Source organism: Octopus bimaculoides, chromosome 19, assembly GCF_001194135.2.
Source record: "Octopus bimaculoides isolate UCB-OBI-ISO-001 chromosome 19, ASM119413v2, whole genome shotgun sequence".
NCBI classification, from domain to species: Eukaryota; Metazoa; Mollusca; class Cephalopoda; order Octopoda; family Octopodidae; genus Octopus; species Octopus bimaculoides.
The window spans coordinates 28,891,132-28,911,181 of record NC_068999.1 but is presented as its reverse complement, the minus strand read 5'-3'; the positions used below and the strand labels follow the sequence as shown (position 1 = coordinate 28,911,181).

Genomic DNA, 20,050 nt, shown 5'->3' with positions numbered 1-20,050 from the left:
AAGGCTTCACGCCATTCCCCCCACCCCCACTTAGGGTTTATCTCCTATGTAAGGTAGTGATCATATAGTGCAAAATACGATAGTGTAGTAGATGCTGGCTGAAAGGAATGCTACTGATTGTTTATGAATTCTGCAAAATGCGAGCTTTCTTTTCAGGTACATGACGCTGCTGTTCCCCGCCCCAGGGTCTCACGGGCCCTTACCTCCCAAACCCTCAGGGTTTGCACTCTCAACATCGACACACTGAAAGGTAGGTCTGGTGAGATTGTTGAGATGCTTGAATGGAGATGTGTCGATATCTGCTGCCTCCAAGAAGTAAGGTGTCGATATCTGCTGCCTCCAAGAAGTAAGGTTCCACTAGGTTCCTCACAGGCAAAGAAGACAGGTACAAGATTTTCTGGGCAGGGAATCCATTCCTCTTGCAGAGAAATGGGTGGATAAGGTAATTGAGGTAGCTAGAGTATGTGATAGAATACTTAAGATTAGATTAGTCCTTTACCATGGTTTAGCAACCATTATCTCGGCCTATGCCCCTCAGCCCGGGCTACCCGACGGACTGAAAGACTGATTTTATGACACGCTCTTGCAGACTACCTCGTCGACGAATGACAGGGACCTTCTCTTTCTGACTAGTGACTTCAATGGTCATATTGGACAACATTCAGGGGGCTTCCATGGCGTACATGGAGGCTATGGTTTTGGTTCCCGCAATGTGGAGGAAACCAGGCTGCTGGAGTTCTGTGATGCAAATGACCTTATCGTCTGCAATACTAACTTCAGGAAACCTACGAGTCACCTAATCACCTACTGTTCTGGCAGACATACTAGTCAAATTGACGACATCCTCACCAGGAAAAGGGAAAGATGTCTGCTTATAAATGCCAAAACCTTCCCATGCGAAGAATGTACCCCACAACATAGACTGGTAGTTAGTGACTTCAGGATCAGGACTAAGTGGTTGCCGAGAAGACGACCAGCATGGAGGAGAAGGATCTGGAAGCTCAAAGATCCTGCGAATGGACAGAGATTTAGAGACTTATTACTCGAAGCCTTTGACGAAATAGAGGGGGATATAGCGTCACACGATGTAGAAGACAACTGGATGTTTCTACAGGAAAACCTGCTGAGGGCCACTGACCAGATCTGTGGATGGTGCAAAGTCCCCTCTCAACTCAAAATAATGTGGTGATGGAAGAATGTTGTTGACAGGGCTATTAGACAGAAGAAACAAGTTTGGAAGGACTGGAAGAAAGGTGGTAGCAGGGAATTGTATCAGACTGCCAGAAGGGAAGCTAGGTGACAGGTTTATTTAACCAGAGGGGAAGCAGATGAGAAAAAAATTTGCCAATGTTCTGCGCCGTGAGGACCAAAGACTTGAGGTATTTCGTGTTGCAAGACAGTGTATGAGAGAGAATTATGATGTCGCGGGAGAGAAATGTGTTCGCATGGATGATGGTACACTTGCACTAAACGAGGCTGCAAAGAGAGAGATTTGAAGACGCCACTATGAATGGTTGCTCAACAAAGAGAATGAATGAGAGAAAGAGAGTCTGCCGAATGTTGACCCAACAGAGGAACCAGCTATCTGAGTTGACAGTACCATGGTAGATAAAGCAATTAAGAGTACGGAGACAGGGAAAGCCCCCGGCCCATCAGGAATCACTTCAGAGATGCTCAAATTATCTGGCAGTGTCGGCTATAGCCTAGCCACCCGTATTGTTAACCGGGTGATACATGAAGGAGTCATATCCAATGACTGGTGTAGCAGCACCATAGTCACTTGCTACAAAGGTAATGGTGATGCTTTAGATACAAATAATTACAGAGGTATCAAGTTGTTAGATCATGCAGTTTGGGTTTGTGCCAGGCAAAAGCACCACTGATGCTATATTACTGGTAAGACAGCTGCAGGAGAAATACCTAGCCAAAGATAAACCTCTCTACCTGGCTTTCGTTGAGATGGAGAAAGCCTTTGACAGTGTCCCCCAATCCATTATCTGGTGGTCAATGAGGAAACTAGGGATAGAAGAATGGTTAGTGAGGGCTGTGCGAGCCATGTACAGTGATGCTGTCTATAAGGTGAGGGTTGGCAATGAGTACAGTGAAGAATTCCAGGTAGAGGTAGGTGTCCACCAAGGTTCAGTCCTCAGCCCCCTCCTATTTATCATAGTCCTCCAGGCAATAACAGAGGAAATCAAGACAGGATGCCCCAGGGAGCTCCTCTATGCTGATGACCTTGCACTAATTGCTGAGTCACTATCAGAACTAGAGGAGAAGTTTCAGGTGTGGAAGCAAGGACTACAATCAAAGAGCCTTAGAGTCAACCTAGCTAAAGCCAAAGTCCTAATAAGTAGGAAGGTAGAACAGACACAAACCCCTTCAGGCAGATGGCCCTGCTTGATCTGTAGAAAAGGCATACGTAGAAACTCTGTTCAGGAGCAATAAACACTGTAAATGTGCAGAAAACAACTTCCGCCACATTCCAGGGAGAAAAACTACACGTAGTTGATAACTTCCGCTATCTAGGTTACCAAGTTAGTAGTGGGGGACAGTGCGCGGAAAGTGTAGCTGCTAGAATAAGAATAGCCTGAGAAAAGTTCAGAGAGCTCTTGCCTCTGCTGGCATGTATAAGGACTTTCGAGCGAGATCGTTGCCAGTGCCCCTGGACTAGCTCTTGTGCAGGTGGCACATAAAATACACCATTTTGAGCGTGGCCGTTGCCAGTACCGCCTGATTGGCCTTCGTGCCGGTGGCACGTAAAAGCACCCACTACATTCTCGGAGTGGTTGGCATTAGGAAGGGCATCCAGCTGTAGAAACTCTGCCAAATCAGATTGGAACCTGGTGTAGCCATCTGGTTTCACCAGTCCTCAGTCAAATCGTCCAACCCATGCTAGCATGGAAAGCGGACGTTAAACAATGATGATGATGATGATGATGATATATATATATGTAATTTAGAGAAAAACCACTATTAAATAATTCAATAAAGAAGAATTTAATTCATACCCTCCAGAAAATAAACATATCATAAAAACCTTATTCAAAAAATCAATAAAAAAATGAAATTTATAAAAGAACAACTAGTAAATGTTATAAAATGACTATGCACATTTCGTGGCTATATTTTCAAGTAGATATCTACTAAAACCAATTCAATTAATAATTCGATTAATAATCAAATCAATCTACAGTTAAATCTATTCAAAAATATAGTCACTCATCAGGTCTAAAATAAAATTAAAATAATTTTTAAAAAATCAATCTACGTATTGTAACATATCTAAAAAAAAATATTTGTTTTAACAATAAATAAATAATTGAAAAACAGTTAACAATATTTCTTAAAATAAAAGCACAACTTATCTTATTGAAAATTTGCTGTAAACTAAAATTTTAAACGTAATATGTAGAACTTAGTGTTTATACAAAATAAATCACGTGAAAATACGGCGTAAATAAAAAATTATGGAATAATGAGATAGAAATATGTATTTAAACTGTTAAGATGACAATGTATTATAGATGTGAGAATAAGGAAAAACTTAACTGTAGGATATCATTTACTTAAAAATACTAAAGTCTGAATAACTTAAATCTAAAATACGTAAAATACATTGTATATTATATACAAAATGAAGCTAAATCACAATAATTCAATCTATTTACATTAATTAATTTATTTATTTATGGCTGTGTGGAAAGTAGCTTGCTTAGCAACCACATGGTCCAGGAGTCAGTCCCACTACGTGGCACCTTCAGCAAGTGTCCTCTACTATACCCTCGGGCTGACCAAAGTCATGTGAGTGGATTTGGTAGACGGAAACTGGAAAAATCCCATCGTATATGTATGTGTGTGTGTTTATGTTTGTGTCTGTTTGTCCCCCTAACATCACTTGGTGTGTTTACATCCCCGTAACTTAGCGGTTCAGCATAAGAGATCGATAGATTAAGTACTAGGCTTACAAAGAATAAGTTCTGGAGTTGATTTGCTCGACTAAAGGCGATGCTCCAGCATGGCTGCAGTCAAATGACTGAAACAAGTAAAGCAATAAAAGAATACATACATATACAATTATATACAGGGATTAGCATTGAGTTGCTTCTCCAACATACTGAAAATTTAGAAATAGCAGTCAAAGAACTACTGATTCTAAACTACAAATTTTTCTCTAAACGGATGGCGATATTTATGGCACACATAGAACAAAAAACCGGAGGGAAAAGCATAAACAAAACAAGTCTTTAGTTAATTGGATACGATCGTTTCATGGTTAAGAGAATGAAAATTTCTCTATTCCAAATCTTCAGTCCAATATTCTGATAAATTTGAAAGTGTCTCTAAAAAAATTCACGGTAATTTTTGGCCATGCGACACCAAAAATCAACGATAAGAAAGGCACTTACGAATTCATCGGCTAGTGAGTTCAGGCATAAATGGTTTTACCGGTAAAGGTTTTTTCATACTGAACTACTTGGCAAAATTGTTAATTATTAATTCTATTATTAATTGACGATTCCCTGCCCTTATTCTTGTATATACAATTATATATATATATATATATATATATAATTGGATGGATATATATAAATATATGCATTTATATATAGGTATATACTAGCTGACGTAGCCAGTAATTCCTGGGAAAGTGGGCCTTATCCCTTTGTTCTATTTTCATAATTGTTTTGTTAATCCAATAACAGCAATGCAATGTTTATAGCTCTTATTACTGTTTTTTGTACATTTACTGAGAATACTGAACTGTCTTTCACAGGATCTTGTTTTTAGAAATTCCCAACAAGTTATGAATACCCAAATTGTGTAGTCGGTTATGTAATTAGTTACCCGATAGTAAGAATTCAAATAAAGTAGCCCTGAAAAGGGCTGTAATGCGTTCTAAGAGTTTATAGAACATAGGAGGAAATACTAGTAAGGTATGTATACTAAAATTATGAAGCATATTACGTAATGACAGGCTAATCAGATATGAGATAATAACAATTCAAAGTAAATACCTCTGAAAAGGGCGTTTGTATGTTTCCAGAGAATATTGCCCTCAGGGATGCTATTGTTGGTATATATATATACATCATCATCATCATCATCGTCGTTTAACGTCCGCTTTCCATGCTAGCATGGGTTGGACGATTTGACTGAGGACTGGTCAAACCAGATGGCTACACCAGGCTCTAATCTGATTTGGCAGAGTTTCTACAGCTGGATGCCCTTCCTAATGCCAACCATTCAGAGTGTAGTGGGTGCTTTTACGTGCCACCAGCACGAAGGTCAGTCAGGCAGTACTGGCAACGGCCACGCTCAAAATGGTGTATTTTATGTGCCACCCGCACAAGAGCCAGTCCAGGGGCACTGGCAACGATCTCGCTCGAAAGTCCTTACACATGCCGCGGGCACAAGTGCCAGAAAGGTGACGCTGGGCACAGGTGCCATCACATTATATACATATATATATATATATAAAAGGCTAATTTCATCTACTTACTAATGTAATTAAAATTTAAGACTGAATTAAAGACCAAGCTTTAACTTGCAACCTGTTTACTGAAAATCTTTAGTTTGTTGGTATTTCAGCTATCATTATCTACCTCATAACATTCTGTTTCTCAGCTTGCAGTAATATTCTGATTGCAGGCTCTTGCATATTTGAGTTTCCCTTCAGCTGCTTTATTTTGCAATTAATCTCTTCCAAATTTCTTAACATGTGGAACCTACAGTCTTCCCAATTACACTGTTACACTATTTAGCATTTATTTGGTATATTCTGGTTCTGAAGTTTTGATAGATATCACTAGGATTCGAGAGGTCTTTCTTTTCTTTTTCTCTCTGTTAGTACCAGATAATTTTCATTGTTTTTAATGTTTGATATTTCATTAAACACATTGGAATTATTGGTTAATTGTTAAGGTGTTTTGACTTTCACATACCCAGTGTTTCACGTATTGTTCATCTTGTCAAATTAACCTTCTGTCTACCAATGGGTCCAATGGGTCCATTTCAGTTTTTTCAATTGCTTTTTCCTACTTTTTATATTATTTGATTCTGCTGATTTCTACTTGACTCTTTTTTATTTGTCAAATGGGAAATTTTCCGTATGTTTATAAAAGCTAGAAAATTTCACTTTATACATTAATTACCGTATGGTCCATTGGACCCTCAAATTAAATTCAGACAATAATCTTGTCGTCCTAAACAGAATAAAAGCAGTATCAAATATTATTTTCCTAGATATTTATCAAATATAAAATAGATAAAATTGTATTCAATTATTTGCTGAATTTTAGATAAAATAGGACAAATTATGAAAATATTCCTGTAAATTTGTGTGGTATTGCATCACCTTCAATCTGTTAGGTTATAGGGTGATGCAATATTTCTATGTGATGACACAATTCTTACAATATATTGCATCTTTCAGGAGAGTATAGATATGTGAGAGAGCAATATCTGCCTTTAGTCTGCTATCAAGTTTTATATAGTTCCCTTGTGCTTTTCAATATGCCTAGACGTGAAAACTTGAGTGAAGACCAAATATCATAAAGGTTATTGAAATTAGATAAAGAATGGGAAGAAGATAATAGTGATCCCTTCTATCGCTATGAAGATGATGGTGAAAGTGATTGTTTGCTGGACAGTTTAGGTTCTGTGTCATCAGATGATGAAGATACTCAAAAACAATTATCTGCAAGCCACCCAGTTATGAATGAGCAATGTTTCTAGGGACAGACAAGAAGTTTGGCATTCTAATCCTCTTACTCATACAGCAGTAAGAACTTCATCTTGCAATATTGTGCACCAAGAATGTGAACCATCCTGTTTTGCTAAAAGGTCTTGTGATAGCATGGAAACATGTTTTACTATGTACCAGAATCTTCTTGAAGTAATTCATAAATGGACAAATGTTGATGGTCAGGTTGTTCACAAAGATAAATAGAAGGAAATGGATCACTCTGAACTAAAGAAATTTATTGGACTGATTATTCTTATGGATGTTCATAAAGCTAAACATGAAAATGTCATACAGTTATGGAGTCAAGAAGATAGCCGCCCAATATTCAACAAAATTATGAGCCAGGGAAGATTTCAACAGATTTTACAAGTATTGCGTTTTGATGATGCTAGTGCAAGAAGACAAAAAAAAAGAGAGAAGTAATGATAAATTGGAGCCCACAAGAGAAGTATTTGAAATGTGGAATCAGAATTTGCAAGATGGATATGTTCCAAGTTCATGCGTGACAGTTGAACAATTAGTTTCATTCAGAGGGCGCTGCCCATTCCAGGTATATGTTCCTTCAAAACCAGGGTAATATGGAATTAAAATTTGGGTAATATGCCACAGTGAAACATCTTATGCCTGGAAAATGCAAAATCTACGCTGAAAAAGACTCAGTAAAAGGGAGAGAGACAAATCAATGTTCAAGACTTGTTGAAGACCTAGTAAAAGAACTTGAAAATGCTGGTCGCAATATAACTTGTGATGATCTTTTTACAAGTCTAGGATTGGCTCGAAAACTACTTTAGCTGGAACAATTAGAAAGAACAGTTAAACTTCCAAGTGCTTTCACAAATGGAAAAGAAAGAGAAATATTTGGATTTCAAAAGGATTCTATGATCCTATCTTATTGTCCCAAGAAAGATTATGTAGTCACACTTATGAGTACAATGCACTCTCAGCCTTCAACTGATTTTAAAAATGCTGGAAAGAAACCAGAAGTTATTACATGTTACAACAAAACAAAAGGAGGAGTAAAATACCCTAGATACGATGGAAAGGACATACACTTCCAAAAGAATGACTCGAAGATGGCTTACGGTTATATTCTACAACATGATTGATATAAGTGCAGTGAATGCTTTCATTGTTGCTAAACAGCTTCACTTGCAAAGCTTCAAGGATAAAAGACAGTGCCTAATTCAGTTAGGAAAGGAATTTGCTGACTCGGACAGCTGCACATCACTGCTCAACAAAAATATGACAAACAATCTTTTAGTTCTGCTAACATTTCTCAACCAAGCAAGAAAAGAAGACGATCTTCAACCTCATTTCAGATTCCTCAGCCAAAGAAAAAAAAGTAGATGTTCTTTGTGTGGCCCAAAAAAAGACAGGAGAACTTGTACTACATGTAAGAATTGTAATATCCATGTTTGCCAAGAACATTCCAATGTTGTCTGCATTTGCTGCCATGAAGAGCTGTATTTTTGTAATTTTTAAAATCTATAATATATTCTGTAAGCTGTATTTTTTAAATTAAAATTTGTGAGAAACTAATTCTTCATTCACCTGATGGTATATATAATGTAGCAAGGAAATAATGGTAGTTTGAATAAAATTTAATTGAAAGAAAAATATTGGGTCCATTGGACCCAGTTGGTAATTAATGACATATATTTTCTCTGGTAGACCAAAGGTTAATAGTACTAGCATTGTATGTTTTCAAAATTTTGAATGTTTACTTTTGATAGAAGAAAGAGTAAAATACTTTATGAGTAATGCAAATTCATACAAAAGTGGTCATTTTATCATGTTAACTATTGCTATAACCTTACTATTATTTTCTCAACCAAGCTAAATCTGTAAATCATTGAACCCCAAGCATAGTGGTAGTCTATTAGGTGCAACTACAGTCAATGGTCTTGGTATTACACTGCTACATATGCAATCCAACATTTACTGAGTTATGGAGTAAGTTGTAGTTTGTTAGTGGATATGCTGTTTGTCCAATCTATTTTGTGTATGCCAGTAGGTTCTGTTACTAGAAAAAGTGGGTCAAAGCATAACTTGTTCATGGTGTACATCATAATTCCTGTATGACATTGATACTGTTACTGCTTTTGTGTTGTATATTGGTACTGTATTTGTAGTTGCTATTCTAAGAGGTCAATAATCAAGGATAACACTAATTTGGCTGAAAGACTTCTTGTACATGCTTACCAGCTCCTAACATTTAATGTTGTGGCTACATCAGTGATGTGCAGCTGTCCAAGTCAGAGTGTAATTTCTTTCAAAGGTTAGTTTACTTCTGTTTGTCTATAGTACTTATATTCTGAGTGGTCAAAGTAATTAATTAGTCTAGTTCAGATAGTGATAAATAGCAACAAGACAATGCTGCTGGGTGTATGACTTGTGGGAACACTATAAATAGCAAGTATAACTATTATTCATTTTCAGCTAAAATCCCTTCATAGCTTGGAGATAATTTCCTAAAAGCAGGAGAGCCATTCATCTTATTAAAGAGCATCTGGTCAAATAATTGTCACCTTAAAGGATATAAATAGATATTGATTGATAGCTGCAACAAAAAGTTTTGTAATTATTTTCATCTTGGTCTTGTTCCTCGTGTTTTTTCTGAAACCAGTCAGTTGTTGGCATTTGACACTGTTCTACACATTAGATATTCTGAAGAGTTTAGCAAAGATTCGTAGCTTTACTACATGCCAGCACCAAAAACAGATGTTAAATGATGATAATAATGATAACTGTCTTGTTTTGTGTATAGAATCTTTGTTCTTGTCTGTATGACCCCTTAGAGGTTTCAGACATATTTAGTCTTTAGAAGAATAACTTAAGAACCTCCCAGAGGTCATAGTGAAAATTAGTTTGTTTGTTTTTTTTACTTCTTTATGGGATATCTCAACATGGGTATTTGGTTATTTCAAACACATATTTACAGAGTGTATTTGAACAAAATGAAGCAATTAAAAACAGGCATGAGATGGAAGAAATGACATATTCCTTGAAAAATAGCACATAAATTCAACTACATCAAAGAACAGATCATTCAACAAAACTTCCCTCAGTTCCATGCCAGGATCAGGTCCCTGCCACAGCCACTCTTCAGGATTCACTGGGGTATGAGTATACCCCAGTGAGTCCTTCACACTGTGAGGACTGTGATCTCCAACCACCCCAATGATGCCACAAGCATAGCAGTGTATAGATTCAAATCAGAACTAACTTGCCACATGATTTCAGTGGGTGGGGTGGTTACATAACCAGTTTTTCTGGGTCTTGCTGGACATAAACGACCCTTCTCATCATGTATTTGATGTCTACCTTCATCACACATCTAATTATGGATTCTGTTGCTTTAAGCTGCTCAACAACTGCACTTATTGACCCATTGAAGTCGTTTGATGATGTCTTGAACCTGCTAGGTGGATTCAGCCATTCAAACATCCAACCACTGAAAATGCTTATTTCTTTTCATTATAAACTAGCTTAAAAGTCGCTCTCTATGTGGACTTGAAGGCTAGCTCCTGCGGAGGGCTAATTAGACCTGTAGCTCAAAAGTACAGAGAGCTAAATAGCATGACTATAATACATCTATAATGACTACATACACCAGTGGTATTTGATCAGAGGTGATGGTAAGACGAGCATTAATTCTGTGATGTAATCATTCTATTGTTCCAGTCCCAAGTTGTATTCCAACTGTTGGCCAGTTTATCCCAAAGTTCTTATCTTAACGAAAAAGCAGTGAAGTGAATGTCATTTATCTCCCCCTTGATCTCTGATGTCATATAACAAACATCAAGCAAGATGGTGTGAATCAGCATGCTAGAAATAGCAACCCAAATGCTTTTAAATCAGATCCCAATACTGGATTTTCAAGAACCAAATGAAAAGCAGATTTTCAATTCTGGGATCATCCTGATTCCAAAAAGATATGTCTATGAAGAACAAATGTAGACTGAGATACAGGGGTCCCAGATGGACAGAATTTCACCGGGGGCATGTAAATAGCACCATTTGAGCATGATCGTTACCAACGTCGCCCTCCTGGCACTTGTGCCAGTGGCACGTGAAAAGACATTCGAGCGAGTCTGTTGCCAGTACCGCCGAACTGGCTCCTGTGCAGGTGGCACGTAAAATACACCATTTCGAGAGTGACCGTTGCCAGTACCTCCTGACTGGCCTTCATGCTGGCGGCACGTAAAAGCACCCACTACACTCTCGGTGTGGTTGGCGTTAGGAAGGGCATCCAGCTGTAGAAATTCTACCAAATCAGATTGGAGTCTGGTGTAGCCATCTGGTTCACCAGTCCTCAGTCAAATCGTCCAACCAATGCTAGCATGGAAAGCGGACGTTAAACGATGATGATGATGATGCTGATGATGATGATCCTCACCAGAGGTTGACCCTGTTTCCCAATTCTAAACCTGAATAATCTGGCCATGTTCAAGAAGTGAGCTATCTATTCGTTTTTTGTATCACACTGGGATCTTCCATGCAGATGCCTGAAAGAGAAATGAAAAAGTTAAAGTAAAACATGTTGCATAAAATTAAATAAGGTCATCTACTTGTGGCCCACTAGCTTTTGTTCACAAATACTTTGTGCACCCACCCTGTAAAGTAAGTTTTCTTCTCTGCTTCTTTTTTTACCTTTTTTTTCCCCTGTCTACTTTCAGTTTTGATAGATACTTTGTATGGTTACTTTTTTTTCTGTCTACTTATTCCTGCTAGTCTTTGCATGGACTAGAAAAAGATGTATATGTATACCTAATTAGTATTTACTTTTTCACTACAAATGAGAATTATTTTATTAATTTTAAAATAACTTCTTTAGATTTATCAAAATATATATGATAAGCTTCAGTAAATTAATCTCCAGCAACCATGTTTGCTTCAAATGCTTTATGAAAAAAATCTCTGCCTGTTGTTCTGTTCAATTCTGCTAGTCAATTCTCTCAACTGAATGCAGTGAATTAGGAAAGAATTATATAATGTTGAGTTGCATTACTAAAAATATGTATTTATTTTAAATGAAAGTTGGCCATACACACCTGCATAGTTGTAATTCTTGCTTTCCTACCTCACCACTTATCTTAACGACATAGGCCAAGCCACCAGTAGATGGTAGCTACACCCTTCCTACTTGGTTGTTTCTATGACATAGGTTGGTAGTCAAAAGCTCACACTGTCACTCCTTTAGTAGCTAAAATTCTCCCTGCATCTTCCATAGTGAAACCCACCTACAAAAAAGAAAAAACCTTGAGCAGTAACTCTGAATAGAGATTAATACAGTATTATGGGTACTTAGGCCTGCTGCAGACGGTTTGTCTGGCACTGGGGACACAATAAAATACATCCAGTTAATGCTGTATAGTGTCTGGTATATAAGGAAGAGCATCCAGCTGTAAGAAAAGAAGTTGACTGGTTTCCACTGTTACTGTGTGCCAGCTGACAAAAGACCATAGTGGGTGGTGAGATGCCATGAGACCCTTGCAACTAATGCCAGAACGGGAAAGTACTTATTTGCTAATAGCCATTGTTTTATGCACTTGTCTAATTTTCCTTCTTTGTTCCATAACTCAGGGATTTTCCTTACTGCTAGCTTCCCATAAACAGTTTTGTTATCCTTATTAATAGTTTTCCACTGTTGAGATCTTTTCCGGAGCTTTGTTGTTTTCAGTTTTCTTTAATGCATTTTACTGTGCAAGAATAGTTGATACATCCTTTTGATTGATTGATATTTCATTTAATATTTGATAATTTACTGTCAAACTGCATAGCTCTTGATAAACGTCTCGGTCTTGACTCATTCCAGTACTTCAGTTTTATCTTGCATTGAATTTCCATTTTGTAAACATGCCTTGCCTCTAGTGAATTTACTATTATGGAGAAAGAGTCACTTAAATTAAATTAAACAACATGCCATTTTTTTTCTCTTACATAAAATAAAGTTCTTAAAGTTTTTAGTTTCGGTAGTAATGTATAGCACTATTTCATCCTCCTTTAGTATCTTCTGCACAGCATAACTTAAGACACAATTTAAGCTAAATCCAACCACAGAGAGAAGAAATAGTTCATAGTCTAATATATATATATATATATATATATATATATATATATAAAATCATCAACATTTAACATCCATTCTTCATGCTGGCATGGATTAGGCAGTTTGACTGGAACTGATAAGCCAGAGGACTGCACCAGATTCCAGTCTGATTTGGTATAGTTTCTATGGCTGGATGCCCTTCTTAATGCCAACCACTCCAGGAGTGTAACAGATAATTTACCATGCTACTGGCACCGGTGCCATTTACATGACACCAGCATTGACCACAACTACGATTCACAGGTGCCATTTACATAACCACAACTACAATGCATGGGTGTCATTTACATGGCACCAGCAGCGACTGCAACTACAATTCAGGATGCCATTTACATGGCACCAGCAGTGACCACAACTAGGATTCACAGGTACCATTTACATGGCACCAGCAGCGACTGCAACTACAATTCAGGATGCCATTTACATGGCACCAGCAGTGACCACAACTACGATTCACAGGTACCATTTACATGGCACCAGCAATGATCGCAACTCATGGGTGCCATTTACATGACACCATCAACAACCAGAACTACAATTCACGAGTGCCATTTACACAACACTGTCAGCAGTCTTGATTACAATTTATGAGTGCCATTTACAAGGCACTGGTGACGCCCTAACTCCGATTTCACAGGTGCCATTTACATAGCACCAGCATTGGTCACGACTACAATTTCACTGGTCCCATTTACATGGCACCAGCATGGCCACACTACAATTTCACTTGGCCTGACATGTTTTCTTATGCACAGCATATCACCAGAGGTCTCAGTCACTTTCCATCACCTTCCTAAGGCCCAACATTCGAAAATCATGCTTCTACACCTTGTCCCATGTCTTCCTGGGTCTACCTCTTCCACAGGTTCCCTCTACAGTTAGAGATTAGCACTTCTTTACACAGCTGTTTATGTCCATACACATCACATGACCATACCAGTGCAGTCATCTCTCTTGCACACTACATCTGATGCCTCTTATGCCCAACTATATATATTTTGCTATTCTTCTGATATTATTTATCCAAGTCACTTGGATAAATTCAGAAATTCCAGGTTGTGTCCGACATGTTGGGAGCGAGACACCCCTTATTTTTTGTTAAAGCATGTCTCTAGAACTCACTTCAAACCCAGGCTATGTCTGCTCCAATAATTGGCGGTGACTTGGTCAGTGAATCCTCTGCTACAGTCAATAATCGACGGCAAGATGAGCTTACAGATCATGCTATCCCCAAGTGTGTATGCATGTGACCAGAGACCACATGTGAAATTGTGTTCCCTCTGGAACTCTGAGCATAAACTACTCATTGGTTGGAGCTGGCTCAACTTACCCTGGGTGAATGCTGCTGCAAGTGCAAGTAAAGTAAGTACAGTATTAACAAGTGTCACAGAATATAAGTAAATGATGAAAGAAAAGATTAAAGTTTTCTCATTTAAATTAGAGTTCAGAACTTCCTTTAAAACAAATGTAAACAACAGTTCTGTTTGTGGCAGTTTTGGGCAGTAAAGCATTGACAAACAGATACTCTACCTGGCAAATTCATGTCATAGAGTAGGTTAAGAGTTAGGTAATTAAGATTTTCAAATCCTGCTGAAAACATAGGTTACAGTGTTCTGCTTGCTGAAGCTAACTGAATGAAATTAAATGCATTCATACCACTTTTAGAATTTTAGTTGAGAGTGATGTATAACATGGTCATTGAAAATCACTTATGTTCTTTGCAATCCTCATATTTTGTCTCAATCAAAACATTAACTTTTAGTCTGCTTATTGGTCAACTCCCTGATATTCTCTAATGAAATTTTAAAATTTACTATAACATTCCATAAGTTATACAGTTAGTCATGAGCTAGACCAAATAATAAGAACCATTTAATTTTTGCTGGATGCTGAAGAGAGAAACCTCCTCAGAAATTGTGTCAATCATACTACATAGTCTAGTGACTGTCTATTAACACTAGCAATTCCTGTCAAACATCAGTTCATTAATATTCTCCAGCGTTCTGAATTTTCTATACAAGTGGATGAGTCAACTGTTGTCAACAATCAATGTTCAATGATGGTATATGTTTGGTATAGCAGCAAAGTCCTTCAACCTTGTATGGAAATGCTGTTTACAGAGAAATTACTGCTTGATTCAAAAGGTGCAACTATTTTTCATACTCTCAAATCTTTTCTTTTTGAACATAATAATCCACTCAGTAATATTCTTGCCTGTGCGTCTGATGGAGCCCCTTCGATGATAGGCAGATACAGAGGTTTTTCATCTCTCCTAAAACGTGAAATTTCCCACCAGATATTAACTATTCATTGCTTGGCACACCGGCAGCATCTAGTGGCACAAAATATGAATGGTAGATTGCATGATGCGCTACAGCTAGTTATCAAGACTGAACAAATTGAAGTCCAGTCCTTTGTCTGATCAAATTTTCCGTCAACTCTGAGAAATGATGAGGACCATACTAAACTCTTATACTATACTGATGTGTGGTGGTAAAACTGTGTTTTATGCTTTGGTGAACTGTTTTATATATCTTTTTCTTTGAAATTACTCCACTACCTGCTTCATTGATGGTTGCAAGGTGCAATATCTTTTTTTTTTTCTTTTCTTTTTTTTGTGATATATTCACAAAATTAAATGGTTTGAATAAGTTATTGCAAGGAAACAGAAAAACTCTAGTTGATTGTAAATCGTTTATTACTACCTTCATTTCGAGATTGGTGTTGTTTAAGATTAACATTTCAAAACATCAATTCCATCAATTTCCATAACTTGATTCTTTGAAAGATGAATTGATTGATGAAGATTTAACTACATATCGCAATTATTTACATTCATTGCACTTTAACATAGTGGAGCGATTTCAAGATGTTATTGCACTGAATATTCCAAATTGGTATAGCAATCCATTTGAGGTCGATGAAGTCGATTGCGAGGATGTTTTTCAGGAGGAGTTGATGGAATTACAAAATGACAATGACGCCACTGAATTCCTACCCCAATCTGTGGAAACATCTGAAATTACTTTTTCTTGCTTTCCTTAACACACTTTTCACTTTTCTTGGCAGAGATATTGGGGTGGTTTGCCATTGCTTCTCTTAACTGGATGGCCATTGGCCCACAGGGAGCTTATCCACCATCAACAAGTCTTGTTTTTAGTCCTGCTGGGTGTCCAAACACCCTCCTCACAAGAGTAGCAAACTACTGAAGTGGGTGGAGCTGCTTTAGTTGCCAACCATGAAACTTGTAGTACTGGTTTACATGGTACCAGTAACAGGTCTCACAATCAAAAACAAAATTTGAAAATGATTTAAAGTGATAAATGCAATTGCAGAAGAGAGTGAAAATGGCAAGATCTTGAAAATAAACCATATGAACAGGTGGTGGATCAAAGATGGCAAGAACTGTTCAATTGTACAAATATATTTTTTGAAGTGAAGAGATTGCATGTTGTCATAACTTAGATTTTACTGGCCATACATGAAAAATTGCTCAAAGAATGTTCACTGAGTTTGAAATGGAAGCATGCTTTTCAGACATTAAGAGGTTTTATTTGAATTATCTTGTATAGCAAACATGGATGAAACTTTCTTAACATTTGGTGTTCCAAGCAATCAAACTACTGGTATAGAAGGTACTATGAAGTCTACTGGACACGAAAAACCACATTATATGGTGGTGTTAACATGTGCAGATGGAACAAAATTACCACCAATGTTAATTTCTGAAGGCAAAACAATGCCCAAAGAAAATTTACCCAGAGGTGTCTGTAGACACATAATGCTTGTTTCAGTCATTAGACTGGGGCACTGCCTTGAATTTTTAGTTGAATGAATCAACACCAGTACTTCTTTTTTATACCTGGTACTTATCCTATTGGTCTCTTTTGCCAAACTGTTAAGTTAGAGGCATGCAAACACACCAACACTAATTGTCAAGTTGTAGCTGGGGACAAACAGAGACACAAAGACACTACACATACACACATAACTGACTTCTTTCAGTTTCCATCTACTAAATCCACTCATAAGGCTTTGGTCGGCCCAAGACTATAGTAGAAGACACTTGCCCAAGGTGCCATGTGGTTGGGAAGCAAGATTCTTACCACACAGCCATGCCTGCGCCTATTCATGTAAAAAAAAATTGGTCAACATTTAAGGGTTTATTAAAAAATCATTCTTTTCTCCTTTGAGATTAGAGCTATTAAAAAGAAAAATCTAATGAGTTGGTACAACTGACTATTATACCTGATGGTTTGACAAGTCAACTCTCAGTATTTGTTAACAAAACAAACCCTTTAAGATTTTAATGTGAAAGGAATGGAACTGGATGCTGCTGGAAGCTTTTGCTACAACTCCTACTAGGTGAAGGAATAGACTGACTCTTCTCGTGTGCATGTGGGTGAAAAATTCATGTGAAAAATATAAGTGAAATAGGGATTAAGTCATTAAAGAAATGGATGGAAATGGGTATCTTGAAGGTTTTCAACCAAACTATAAAAAAAACAGTAAACCTATTTATTAATTTACAGTACTTTCAAATTTGACCAGCTTTTTTTCCCAAAACTATCTCTTCAAAATAAATGTGTATCTGATATTCTGAGAAATACAGTACTTAAACCCAAAATCCAAAAAGAAGCAATTAAATGAAAAAGCTTTATGGCTTAGTATTTATTATTATGTTAAAAGTGGGTGGGGTTAACATCTTAATACTGTGTATTGTATATAACTTTGGTTTTTAATCTTGATTTTGGTGGGGGGGGATACTTATGAGAATGGGGTTTTATAGCATGTTATGTGCCAATTTGAAAGAATTGCCCATAAATGACTGTTATTATTCACAACATAAATACATGATCTAATCAATAAGTATCCAGGCTGTTGCCATAGTAATGAAGCTAAAGCACGCAGAATGAAGCTGCTTGGCACAGATTGACCTTGAACTCTGCTGTGCATGCACACTAAGTTTTAACGTTCCAGCTCACTTCCACTGTTTACAGCAGTGCTTGGAAGGAAGGTGTGTAGTGTGTGGTCATCACATTGACCATGACAGAGAAAGCTGAGCAGACAATCTACATCAAAGTTTACAAAAAGTTTTCATCATTCTCAACAGTCAATGAGATCTTGTGCAATGACCTGAGTGTCATTTTAGTCAGCTGAAAGCAGTTTCAGCACAAACTTGACAGCTATGCATCTCATACCCAAATTTTCAGTGATAATGGACTGAACTGAACTGTAACTAATCTGCACATCCTCTGATAACTCATGGTTGATGATTCGACAATTTCTCCTCACAGCTGCATACATCTGTGATGTTTTTCTCAGTTTTGCTAGTTGCAGGTCTCCCATAACATTCATCAATATTGACATTTTTTCGGCCATCTTGAAAACGTCTGAACCATTTGTACACTTTGTATGCAGCTCATACACTCCTCCCCATACGCTTTCTGCAACTTTGCATAGGTATCACCATGACAACTTTCTCTGTCATGGTTAATGTGATGATCACATGCTACAGGCATTCCAAGCACTGCTGTAAAGAGTGGAAGTGAGCTAGAATGTTAAAACTTAGTGTGCATGCACAGCCGAGTTCAAGGCCAATCTTTGCCAAGCTGCTTCACTCTGCATACTTTAGCTTCATTACTATGGCAATAGTCTGAATACTTAATGGTCAGACCCCGTATATGTAAAATAGTAAAACTATTTATAAGCCACTCTATTTATTTTGACAGTATATGTGTTCAATCTAATTTGTCCACTAAATTTTCCTCATTTTCATATAATTCTGTAGTTTTCATATTTGTTTCATATAATTCTATAGTTTTCATATTTGTTACTTATTATAGGCCAGTTTATTTGGTGTTGACCTGTTTGTTCGAGTCCTTACCACTGGATTTTGGCCCACACAGTCTGCACCACCAAGATGTAATATCCCACAAGCTCCCAGATCAGCCTTTGAAACTTTTAGACGGTATTTCAAACAATGAAAATTTTTGTGTCTATAATTTTGTATGCTTTTATGTTTGTGTGTATATTTTCTTAGTCACAATGAGTATCTATTTGCCTGTCTGCCTGCCTCTCTCTCTCTTTCTCTCTCTCTCTCTCTCTCTTCACACACATTTAATACCCACTTTTCCGTGCTTCCATGGGTCAGGCAGATTTTCTACAACCATATACCTTTCCTATCGCCATCCCTCACCTGTCAGCAAGTAAGGTAATAATTCCCTATGATCAGACATGTTTTCCATAGAAAACTGGAAATAAACAACACTGTTTATGTGACAATAATGGTCATTTACAACCAATTCATGGTGTCAAGGCAAATACACTTGTGCAGACACATAACTGGCTTCTTTCAGTTTCTGTATACCAAATCCACTCAAAGCTTTGGTTAGCCTGGCACTATAGTGGAAGACACTTGCCTGAGATGTAACATACCCATACCTGTTCCTATACACACATGCACACAAATCAACCTTCACCACCACTACTGTCACCAACACAACCACCATCTACACCAAAATCAATATAATCACTCCCATTACCAACCCACCAGATCTTTGCTGACCAACAGTAACAATGTGTACAAGATAAGCAATTCCATCTAAAATAAAACACGATGACATGAGACAGTGTGTGTGTTTTAAAAGTTAAATGGCATGTCAACAATTATTGATTGAAGACTAAGCAATAACAATACAATTAACAAGAACAGTATAGTCATTGCCATCATGGCACCATCACTAACCCCTACACCAACACAGTCAACATCACCACTACCAACCAATCAATTTTTGACTAACTAGCAACAATAATAATGTTAATGATTTCAAATTTTGCCACAAGGGCAGCCATTTTGGGGGAGGGGATGAGTCAATTAACACTGACGCCAAGGGTTGAACTGGTATTTATTTATCAACCCTGAAATGAGTACAGTAATGAATTCCGGGTAGAGGTAGGGGTCCACCAAGGCTCTGTCCTCAGCCCCCTCCTATTTATCATAGTCCTCCAGGTGATAACAGAGGAATTCAAGTCAGGATGCCCCTGGGAGCTCCTTTATGCTGATGACCTTGCACTAATTGCTGAGTCACTATCAGAACTAGAGGAGAAGTTTCAGGTGTGGAAGCAGGGACTAGAATCGAAGGGCCTTAGAGTGAACCTAGCTAAAACCAAAGTCCTAATAAGTAAGAAGG

At 37.5% G+C, this 20,050-nt stretch overlaps 1 protein-coding gene across 1 annotated transcript in view; it reads left to right on the top strand.

Moving 5' to 3' along the window:
- LOC106881211 (cullin-3) overlaps nt 1–20,050 on the top strand; it is a 121,075-nt gene that overhangs the window by 80,894 nt on the left and 20,131 nt on the right. The window contains exon 11 of the mRNA XM_052974905.1: nt 18,704–18,828. Within this exon, the coding sequence (XP_052830865.1) occupies nt 18,704–18,828 (125 nt within the window). The remainder of the gene's footprint in view (nt 1–18,703; nt 18,829–20,050) is intronic.